General features: G+C 51.5%; 3 protein-coding genes across 3 annotated transcripts; 1 reads left to right on the plus strand and 2 right to left on the minus strand.

The window, feature by feature from the left end:
* Nucleotides 1-2,526: 2,526 nt before the first annotated feature.
* Pdw03_6879 (uncharacterized protein) lies at nt 2,527-2,849 on the minus strand (the record flags this gene model as incomplete). Its single annotated transcript, XM_066101480.1, has 2 exons — nt 2,527-2,558; nt 2,654-2,849. The coding sequence occupies 2 exons, from the start codon at nt 2,847-2,849 to the stop codon at nt 2,527-2,529; spliced, it is 228 nt and encodes a 75-aa protein (XP_065956563.1).
* Nucleotides 2,850-3,223: 374 nt separating this feature from the next.
* Nucleotides 3,224-3,802, minus strand: Pdw03_6880 (putative RNA-directed DNA polymerase from transposon X-element; the record flags this gene model as incomplete). Its single annotated transcript, XM_066101481.1, has 1 exon — nt 3,224-3,802. The coding sequence occupies one exon, from the start codon at nt 3,800-3,802 to the stop codon at nt 3,224-3,226; it is 579 nt and encodes a 192-aa protein (XP_065956564.1).
* A 2,488-nt stretch (nt 3,803-6,290) lies between these two features.
* Pdw03_6881 (polyketide synthase dehydratase-domain-containing protein) lies at nt 6,291-11,436 on the plus strand (the record flags this gene model as incomplete). The annotated part of the gene is made up of 4 exons (XM_066101482.1): nt 6,291-6,610; nt 7,061-7,698; nt 7,758-8,823; nt 8,892-11,436. 4 exons carry the CDS (start codon nt 6,291-6,293, stop codon nt 11,434-11,436), a joined length of 4,569 nt encoding a protein of 1,522 aa, XP_065956565.1.
* Nucleotides 11,437-11,576: the final 140 nt, after the last annotated feature.

An 11,576-nucleotide genomic window follows, 5' to 3' on the forward strand; every position in this document is an offset into this window, starting at 1 on the left:
GAGACCGGGGAATGGCGACTGCTGCAGATCCCTCAACAATTTCGGCCAAATCCAGGAGGATGCCATGTGATTTGCAGAAGTTGGCTAGGATAAAAGAAAGACCTGACCCCCGAGGGACGCAAGAGCACCTGCACGAGCGGGGCCTATAGTGCCTTTGTTTGGTTACGAAGCCAAGCGACCGCCTCCCCAGTTTTGGTTGCATAGCGTCGCATAGCGTCGCTTAGCGTCATGTTTCCTAGCGGAGCATGGGTGGCATGCTGGTTACGGGAGATTCATGGAAAAGGCGCTGGGAAGAAGGTGTGGTGCAAAACAGATTGATTCAAGACTATGGTAGATAGCAGCAAGGCAAGACTAGATTGGGCTGTCGACGATGGCATCGTGGATCTAGAAACGTCTATGGCAGCCGTTACAACAGCACACCAACAGGTTGATGAGAATACCTCAAAATATTATCACACAAGTGCAGGAAATCAGGATGATACATCGCACTCTTGGTCACCCGCAGCACTTAATAGCCAACCTAACTTTTTATCGGAATTCATCACTGGGCATAGAGTTATATGTAGTGGACTTACTCCACTACAATAAAAAGTGACGAATTCAAGGTCCGACCGATCGATTTGTGTAGTTCGATAATAACTGTTCAAGTGTTCGTGCCAAAACAAAATTTGTTGGCCCCATTGTCCCTTGGTGGCCGAGTGCCATAAATACCCAAATGTAAATTCTGGGAATGAAGGGTGAAGGGAGACTAGTGTAGCCGCACGCGCGTGTTAGCTCTGAAACCTCACATGTAGCGATAACTGCCCTAGAAGATGTCTATTTCGTGCCTAGTTGTCTGATAGCTATTTACGTCTCACACTCGATTCAAACTGTTGCCTTCAGGCCGAATCACTGAAGGTCAACCCCTTGGCAAAAATGCACAGGAAGGTTTAAATCTAAATCTACGGAAAAGGCCATGTCCTCCCAGAGGTGGTCGGCTCTCCTCAGTTCCATATCCAAGCCAAAAGACGACCGCAAATCATCCATCGCAGTAGTCTGTGGGACAGAGTCCAAATTAGACGAGAGAAGAGGGGAAGCGTTGGATGTTTTGCAAGATTGTTTCTGCTCAACACGTTGCCCGCAGTCCTGAGGGGATTGGGAATTCAAAGCCTTGTCCAATTTAGATAGGAATAAAGAGGCATGTACTTGTTCGACCAAGCGAGTTAATGATTTGGCTCCCACCTCGGCGAGAACACTGCCCTCGGCCAGGATCTTCATACTAAGCAGGGCATCATTCAAGGCCTGGATGCATCGTTCCAGGCTGATATCGGCGATGATAGCTAGCAAGGAATCTTTGCAACATGGATGTGGACATAAATGTTGTCTAGCTCCTGCTTCCAGTGACAATTCGTGTTCAGCTCCCCGTCCACTTCCATCGCCAGGTTTTGATGATATACTGCGTCCATCCTGGATGTCGACAAGAATAAGACTTCCTAAAACAACGCAAGCCTCAAAAGTAAGGAAAGAGATCAATGACAGCCGCGTGTGGCTTTTCCCCAGGAGGTTATGCAGCTTTGAAATGCTGTCCAAAATTCCGAGAGCAGATCTCGCAAGAATTTGTCGATGGCTGCACAGAAGTGCTCGCTTATAACGCGGTAGGGATTGGATTTCGCCTGGGTCTAGAAAAAGTAGAGGGCGAAAATTATGAGAAATCGAGTCGAAGAGCGCGATTGAAAACAATAGTCTTTGGTGACGGAGTAATGGGAGACGGTCATCCCATCGAGTATCCGGACTTAGAGCCAGTGGGGCTGGGATGCTGGGCATGAATTGGGTGCAGAATTTCTCATATCACTCTTCTGCGGCTGCTAGATCGTATGTCGATGTTTCAGATGTTGCGTTATACACCTCTTCCCAGTATCGGACCAGCCGAGCCTGAGTGAGCCTTTCATGGAAAGGCTCTGGTGCACCTGAGCCTTCTGAAGTTCCCACGACGCCCAATCGCACGTTGGGAAATTCGATTATGCAAAATCCTGAACTCAAAAAAGGAACTCGATCTAGAGATCTTGCGAGACGTCTATAATTTGATACAAAGTTAGGTTAGTGGACACAACAGAGTTCTTACCTTTAACATATTCAGTTATGTTAATAGCTTCATTAAGTTTAGTAAGTGGTGTCTTCCTTCACGTGGAAGAAAACTGCAATACCTGTCCCAGATATAAAGATTGCATAGAGTTCGTCTCCGCATTTCTCTCTCTAGCTCATTCATCTGAACAGATGAAGATCTTGCTGGTAATTGATACAGACCTGTCAGCTGTGCGGCTTTGATGGCATCGCAAAGACTCGACCATGACTTTGTCATATTCCCATCACATTCATGTCGCAATACCATTTTTCAGCTTTGTATCTCAAGAAAATGTCGGATGCGGTGGAAGGAGAGTCTCCAATCCGGGCCTTTGTCCGAGGCACAGCCATCAATGCAAATGGAAGAACTGGTGGGATTACACACCCAAGCAGAGAGGGACAGGAGACGGTCATTCGACAGGCGTATCAAAATGCTAAGTTGCCTTTGTATGATACCACTTATTTTGAGTGTCATGGCACGGGAACTCCGGTAAGCTGGTCATGTTCATTTTTCCCATTCGCCGTCATTGATGTCAGAAGACTGAAAACTTACATATAATAGTACAGGTCGGAGGTCCAATCGAGATATCTGCTATTGGAAACGTTTTCTCGTCTGTGAGAGGCATCGATGATGCACCTTTGATTGGATCTATCAAAACCAATGTCGGACACACCGAAGCCGCCAGTGCTATCGCTGGAATCATGAAGGTGGTAGTGGCACTAGAGTCAGGATTTATTCCCCCAAGCATAGGGGTAAGGAATTTGAACCCTAAAATCGACTTCCCAGGCGCGAATGTGGAAGTTTAAAGGGAAGTCACCCCATGGCCCGCAGGTAGGTAGTAGGTAGGTAGATTTGATTAACGTCCGGCAGGGAGCAAGCTTTCGCTTGCTCCCGCGACCTCCCATGGGGTATTGGGACGTGCAATGCTATGGTTTCTATAATACAAAGATCTTTTTCCACAGATTGCAGTTCATGCATTCGTAAATGCGAGGGCTGAGTAGCCAGTTGGTGACGGCTGTCTCCGACGTGTGAGCCGGCCATCATGGGGGTGAGGGTCCCGGGGGGTCCAGGTGTGTGATTGGCGGGTGCCAAAAGACTTTGTTGAGGAAACAAATGAGTGAGTTACCTCGTGCAGACCCGCGAGTAGAAGCTTGTGAGCTCCAGTAGTTCAACAAACTGCTTGGGGTCCAGGCTGCGAAGGTAGGCGACTGCCTCTATCCTGTCGGTTGGAGGTGTCGGGGGGCGTTTTGGCCAGTGTCGGAAAGACCTCTGGGGTTTGTGGCAGAGAGCGAGGTGCTCTGGTGACTTTCGGCGGCCGCATGAGCAGTCGAGTTTGGCGTCTTCGTGGTTGAACTTGCGGTGGTACCAGTCGAAGTCGCCATGCGACGAGCGGAGGGCAAGCCAGCGGTGGAGCGCTGGTCGTCGGAGTTCGAGTTCCGGCAGTGAATCAATCTCGTAGGTGTCTGACCAGCGTCGGTACCACTGGGAGAGTTTTTGAGAGACCGTGTCCCACCAGCGTAAGCGAGCCTCGTTCCGGAGTTCCCGGAAGATGGATCGGATCCCGCTAATCGTGGGTTCGGCTTCCATCCCTATAGCACTACCGCGTAGCGCGCATTCACCGGCTAAGGTGTCAGCAGCTTCGTTCCCTTCGATCCCAGTGTGCCCAGGGGCCCATCGGAGACTGATATTGTGCTGTTCCATAGCCTGGTGGCAGGCTAAAAATGCCCATTGCGAGGAGTTAGAGGCATTCCCCCTAATACACCAGATAACGGATGTGCTATCAATACAGAGCCAGATTTTCGACCTAGGCGGAGCTACCGCGATTGCCCGTTCGAGCCCTCGCCAGGCTCCGATTGCTTCGGCGTCGAAAACATGAGAGCGTGAGTTGATAGCGCCAGCGCCAGTGTCGATTTGGGTGTCAGGGTGCGGGCTGGCAGGACGGTATGATAGGAGATGACTGGCAGGGACAGGTCGTAACAGATCAGATTCCCATTGACAGGTACAGGCACAGGCAGGGGCAGGCTAATATACAAGACGTAGCTCGAAGAGCTACAACAGGATCTAGAACTGAAGTTCAAGATAAACAGGTCGGAGATCACGTGCCGTGATCTTCCTCTTACTAAGCATCACGGTTCGCACCGTGACATTGGGTGCCGTTTACCATAAGTACGAAGCCATAGCCTACGTACTTGATGCCCTCCTGCCACTGCTCGGAGTCATCTGAGAAGACGCAGATATCTGTGGGTGGGAGTGATTCCTGCCAGACTTGGAAAGCTTTAGACGCGGTCGCCTTATCTATACCCCCTGTAGGATCTATTCTGCAGCCCGGTGAGTAGTGCGGGGGGGAGAGGGTCGGTCTTGGGACTTCCGGGAGGATGCTCCCAAGTCTCTGGATAATTGTCTTTGCCGGTTGGCGGGTGCCGGTGCCGCGGCCTCGGGTGATCATCGGGGGTCGAATGCGACGGACAAGGGTGTGACCTTTGTGGATGGTGTTAAGCCTTAGAGCGAACCGTAGTTTCGCCTCTTCAAGTGTGGTGTATCCAGACGGGATTCCCGCGTCCCGAAAGAGCGAGGGAGTTGGTGTGGTGCGCCATACAGGGAGGACGCCGCGGATGGCGAGTGCCAGGGTCGACTCGATGACATTGATATGCCAGCCAACACGGGCGCTGACGGTGCCCTTGCTAGCCTGTTTTGCGGGCCTATTCCGGCCGCCATACCAGGCCTCATGTCAGGGTGCGGGCTGGCAGGACGGTATGATAGGAGATGACTGGCAGGGACAGGTCGTAACAGATCAGATTCCCATTGACAGGTACAGGCACAGGCAGGGGCAGGCTAATATACAAGACGTAGCTCGAAGAGCTACAACAGGATCTAGAACTGAAGTTCAAGATAAACAGGTCGGAGATCACGTGCCGTGATCTTCCTTTTACTAAGCATCACGGTTCACACCGTGACAGGCCCTGGCGACGCTGCTGCAGCTGAAGAGCGTGAATGGGGCAACTGGGCTGAGGAAAGAGATCACCCAGGTGATGTTGTGGTTGGTGGGGCTGGCTCCATGCCTCGAGGTACGGCAGCTGACTGGCTTAAGCTTCGTCTGCGCGAAGACCTCATCTTCAATCACAGAGCCGGTCTGGATAAGGGTGCCGTCCCAGGCTTGTATCGAGGGGGGTACTCCGGGGACCGCATAGTTGTACCATTTCTGGGGGACTTTAACGCTGTGGGCGTTTAGTGCGTCCTTGATGGCATTGAGCCCCTGTTCAGTGATGAGGCTAGGGCGGGCTAGGGGGCCGGGCGTGATCGCCCACCCTGTGGCAGTGCGGGTGATCTTAGGAATGTCGGTGTGAGGTGTGACTCCTTTGAGGGCACTCTCGAGCTGTTTTCGTATCGCATATGGTTCCTTGAGAGCAAGGCGGTCTTCCTGCTTTAGGACTACCAGGATGCGAGGGTCGTCTCTTTGTTGGGAGGTGAGGGTTGACCCACTCCGGGCCGACGTCGGGGCGGCCTTACTGGATATGGCTACCCGGTGGGTACCCTTTGCCTGAGATTCGATGTCAGGGTTTTTCGGGGTCTGGGCGATCCCCGCCCAGGTTGTGGGTTTTTTGGATGTTGTCGCCGGGTCGCTTCGGGCCCTGATCGGGACGAAGTCGTTGCCGTCGGTACTCGCAAAGTAGGTTGTAGAGATGAAATTCACCACCTGGGAGCTAATTTGGTGTGCGATGGGTCTCTTGTCGTCTTTGCAAGAGGCGACGAAGGTGTCAACCGTCTTGGCGAAGGTCTCAAAGACCTCCCTCAGGAGTTTGGCCTCTCGGGCCTTTGCGTCCAACCGCTCGGTGATGGCAGCAGAGGCGGACACGGTTGTGGTTGTGGCGCTGGCACCTTTTGGGAGAGGACCGGGGGGCAGCTGGCCCTTTGGTGCTTTCATCCGTTTTCCAGCGCGCGTGTTGAGGTTGGTAGGGGAGGGAGGGTCGGGGGGCCGAGTGTATTCGGCATTTCGCGCGTCCATGGGACGGTCGGGGGTGGATGGACCAGCCATGATGGGAGGGTCACCGGAAGGGTTAAGCGATTAGAATAGAGACAGTCTGGGAGTCTGGGAGCCTTTTCTCAAAGGTGCCCCTATTTCGCAGATGGTTGTAAAGTTGGTCCATCCACCCCCTCCCCTACCAACCTCAACACGCGCGCTGGAAAACGGATGAAAGCACCAAAGGGCCAGCTGCCCCCCGGTCCTCTCCCAAAAGGTGCCAGCGCCACAACCACAACCGTGTCCGCCTCTGCTGCCATCACCGAGCGGTTGGACGCAAAGGCCCGAGAGGCCAAACTCCTGAGGGAGGTCTTTGAGACCTTCGCCAAGACGGTTGACACCTTCGTCGCCTCTTGCAAAGACGACAAGAGACCCATCGCACACCAAATTAGCTCCCAGGTGGTGAATTTCATCTCTACAACCTACTTTGCGAGCACCGACGGCAACGACTTCGTCCCGATCAGGGCCCGCAGGAAAGCTTCGACGCGCAAGTATCAATTCGTTCGGGTACGGAGGTGCAAATGGTCACTGTATCATTGACCACGTGCAAGACGTCCTGCCGGGATATACCAAGCCTGGGTTGATCTCCGAGCTTTCAATCCTACTTGATATCAGTCCGACTTTCAGTGACAATTGTCCTTTGGGGCAGCAAAGTGATAGCGACGTGAAGGGGGGCTCAAAGCTTGGCCTTTCTCCAGGGGCCTTGAATAAGGGTACTCTTAAACCACTGCTACCTTCTGATATGCAGCCCTCTTTAAATATGGTCAAAAAGGCTTATGCAAACACGCGGAACCGTGTGCTACTGCCTTTTCCGCCCACAATGAAGCATCTTTGAAGTTGAACATCGAAGCTCTTTCAAAGGTAATCACGAACTACTCGTTGGCAGATGTAGCTTAAACCCTGTCGGCAAAACGAAGCAAATTTATCCAACGAACGTACAGGATCGTCGATACGGACAACGTTAGAGAAAGTCTGCTCACGGACAAATACAAAGTGTTCGCCAGCAACTCGCAAAAGACCAGACTTGGCTTCATCTTCACGGGCCAAGGTGCCCAATGGCATGCCATGGGAGAGGGCCTATTCCAATATGCGGTTTTCAAGAACACTATCCTGTACCTGGACCAAGCCCTTGCACAACTGCCCAACTTCTCGGGTGATTGGAAGCTGCAGGATGTTCTCACAGGTAACTGTGCATCAGATCTTATTAACGTGCCTTTGGTATCTCAGACGGTCTGCATCGCTCTTCAAGTGGGGTTAGTGGACCTGCTTCGCTCGTGGAAGGTTGAGCCTGTCGCCGTGGCTGGCCACTCGTCGGGTGAGATTGCCGCAGCCTACGCAGCTAGACGCATCACCGCCGTAGATGCCATTATCACAGCATACTGTCGATATCAGGGCATCTCTCACAACCCAAAGGAAGGACTAATGCTAGCTGTTGGTCTTGAGTTGGATGCGGTTGAGAAGTACTTGTCTAAATTCGAGATGAAAGTGAGGGTTGCAGCTTTCAACTCACCCATCAGCCTGACTCTTTCCGGGGACAAAGACGCTATAAAAGTCGTCTCTGAAAGGATGAACGAAGACGGTGTATTCAATCGAATGCTCCAGACCGGGGAGTTGCCTACCATTCTCATCACATGCTAGCACTGGGTGAAGAATGTGAGCGTATGCTGACCGAGGGTCTTGAGCACACCCGGCGCCTGGGTATCATTGAGCCACAATCCCAATCACCCGCCGTTTCTTGGTTCTCTTCGGTGGTCCCGCACGAGAGAATGGACATGGTCAAAATCAATGCCTCATACTGGCGATCTAATGTCGAGTCACCTGTTTGCTTTTGGGAGGCTACTTCTCAACTGGCTCAGAAAGTTGATGCTATCATCGAAATTGGGCCTCATGCCGCTCTCAAGGGACCTATTGGCCAGATTATGAAGAGCATTGGCGTTGATACGCCGTATATATCCGCGCTACGGCGAGGTGAAGATGGCCAGCTTTGTCTGCTGCAGTTGGTTGGGACCTTGTTTGGCCTCAACGCTGGGATTGATCTCGCAGCAGTAAATTCCACCGACCGTGTCCAGGCAAATAGGTCGCTCTCCTATGTGCATGGGTGCATGGCAATTGATCTCCCCCCTTACCAGTACACATACGGCCCTATCCAATACTACGAGAGTCGTATCAGTAAGGAAATCAGATCACGGACGACTCTGCGTCACGATCTCTTGGGATCGAAACTGCCCGGAAACGCCAAACTAAATCCTCAGTGGCGGAATTTTCTTCGACTCAAGGACTTGCCGTGGATGGGCGATCACCGTCTTCTCCCTCATCCGGTTTTCCCGGGGGCTGGATACCTGATGATGGCCGTCGAAGCTGCCTCCCAGGCCTATATTCAGGATTTTTCAGAACCTCTTAGCATTACAGGTTTCTCTTTGCAGAATGTGTCAATCAAATCTGCCATGCGCATTCCAGAAGACGATTATGGTGTTGAGGTTTTGCTGAGTCTGCAACTTTTGGAATCAACTACGGCAAAGAAACCTTCGTGGATCAGCTTTAGCATCCGCTCTGTCGCTGATGTTCCTCTGAACACTGCTGCGAACAGCAGTGCTGCATTTTCTGCACCTATTTTCCGGCTGACTTGGAAGCCAGACATCAGGTCTATGAGTAATGCTCAGGCCAAGGTGCTATTTTATCCTCCATCGGACAGCATTGCAAAGACGTACCTCTTTGACCTGTTTGACAGACTGGGACACTTATGGTAGTCGATATTGCTGACCGCTACGGTAGTCGGTCAGATCTGTCCCATCGCTCTGAGCATATCCGAAATTTCCTTTTCTGGGCACAACGTCAGACGAACAATTACAATGAATGGGTTGTCGAAGCCAAGGGTTTAACAAGCGCCGAAAGGCTTCTGTGTATTGACCAGATATACGAGCAAATCGATCACTGTGCCGATGCCAGGGTAGCTCGCCATATGTTCCAGAATATCGAGGATGTGTTATACGAGCGCAAGACTGGAATGGACGTTCTTGCGCAGGACGGTTTGTTGACGGCAATGTACGAGGAGGGGATCATCTTGGCGGGAGCCTATCCTCAGGTTCGGAGGTGTTTTGACGCTATTGGCCATGCCACCCCTAGTCTTGATATCATTGAAATAGGAGCAGGTACAGGTGGTGCCACACGAATCATTCTCGATACTCTCTCCGAGAGAGATGGGATTAAGCGGTACAAGAGTTACACCTTTACTAATATCTCCAGTGGGCTTGTGGGAGCCGCCAAAGAGATGCTTGGAGAGGAATACAATGATGTGCACTTCTCGGTTCTGAACGTGGAGCAGGATCCACTAGAGAATGGCTGTCAGCCTTTCTATGATGTTGTGGTAGCCTCAGATTGCCTGCATGCAACGACCAACATTTCCCAGACTCTCTCGAACTGTCGCAAGCTGCTCAAGCCTGGTGGTAGGTTGATTATAGTGGAGAACACACGCACTGTCATTGGCCACGGCCTTATTCTGGGAACCTTAACAGGTTACTGGAGTGGCAGATCGGATGGTCGTGTTGACAGTCCATTTTTGGACTCAAGCGGATGGAATGCATCTCTTCTGGCAAACGGTTTTAGTGGGACAGATCTGGTGTTGGATGATTACCCTCAACCGTATACTACTGCTTGTACTTTTTTGTCTACTGTAGTTGAAGGTACCATATCAACGGTCCCAAGGCAGCTGACAGATTTGAACAGCGAGGAGGTATACTTCCTTCATGAACAGAGAGACCCCTCTTCACTCGCAGTACAAACTTTCGCGCACTTCAAGGAAAAAGGCTTTGTTGTGAAATCGTGCTCGTTTGATGTTGTCACCGTCCCCCCTCACAGTCGAGTCATCGCTTTCCTCGATAGTGACAACCATTTAATCCAGATTGACCAGCATCGAATGGAAAAATTCCAAAGCCTCTTCCGCAATGCATCAAGCATGATTCTTGTCACATACGGGGGCATCATCCAAGGAAAAAATCCCAGTGCTGCTATTTCAATCGGTTTATTGCGCACTATTGGGACAGAGAATCCCACTTCTCGGTTCCTTTCCATCGATGTTAATCCCGATAGTCCTACAGGGACTCTGGCTGGTACCATTCTCAAACTTGAATCATCTTTACAAACCCCCAGCTCTCTGTATTATGGGGATGACAACGAATTTGTGTGGCAGGATGAATGTCTATGGGTCAGTCGCCTGGTGCCCGACCCGGGACTGAAGGATCAGCTTGAATTAGCTGAGTTGCCACCGGCACGCGCAAAACCACTTTGCTTTGATAATCACGGTCCTGTACGTGCGGACTTTGAGACCCCCGGTCTCTTGACTTCGCTTTACTTCAAGCCTTGTGAGGATATGTGGAAGCCTCTCCCAGATGACTGGGTGGAAATTAAGGTGGCTGCCGTGGGTTTGAATTGGAAAGACCTCGCCATCTCCGCCGGTCGATTTGATATGAACACCCTATCGTCTGAGTATTCTGGCATAGTCTATCGTGTAGGATCCGCAGTCACCAATATCTCTGTCGGCGATCGAGTGTATGGTCTTGGAAAGGGCCATTTTGGTAATTACGTGCGCGTCCACGCCGCTACAGCCCAGCACCTGCACCCTGAAGACGACTTGTTGAAAATGGCCACCATGCCACTGGTATACATGACAGTGGTCTACGGATTCTCTTACGCTACGAAGCTAAAAAGGGGGGAGAAACTTCTCATCCAGTCCGCCACTGGTGGTCTGGGAATGGCGGCTATTCAATTAGCACAGTCGATAGGTGCTGAGGTTTTCGCCACAGTAGGCACTGCAGACAAAGCGAAGTATCTCGCAGAAGTGTTCAGAATTCCCGCTTCTAGGATCTTTTCATCTCGAGCCACCGCCGATTTTCCCAAGATGACAGACGCAACTGGGGGTCGTGGATTTAATGTTATTCTCAGCACATCCCAAGGTGACATGTTACATGAGTCCATCAAGGCTCTTGCTCCGCTCGGCCGAATCATAGATGTTGGACGAGTCGATGTACAAAATTCCATGACCCTCAATCTGGCCCTGTTTCAAAAGAGCGCCACCTTCTCCTCGTTTGACCTCGGAGTCATCGTGGAGGCTCAGCCTGAAATGAGCCAAATCCTGATGCAGTCAGTCGATGAACATTTCCGTGCTGGGAACATTGCGCCTATTCCGGCCATCTTGGCCTCGAATGTGTCGGAGCTGGATCAAACACTGCTGGGCTTTTCCAAGGGCACTCACATCGGAAAGCTGGTCGTCAACTTCCAAACACCTGATTCATTGGTCAAGATGGTTCCTCCGGTACCCTGAGCCCAGTTCGATCCGGATGCAGAATATGTTGTTAGCGGTGGCTTTAGTGGCATGGGGCGTAGCATCATCGCTTGGATGTCTACCTGCGGAGCTAGACACTTTACGATCTTATCGCGAAGTGGAAATAGTTCCCCTGAAGC

The sequence above is a fragment of the Penicillium digitatum genome, chromosome 2 (assembly GCF_016767815.1).
Source record: "Penicillium digitatum chromosome 2, complete sequence".
In the NCBI taxonomy this organism is placed as follows: domain Eukaryota; kingdom Fungi; phylum Ascomycota; class Eurotiomycetes; order Eurotiales; family Aspergillaceae; genus Penicillium; species Penicillium digitatum.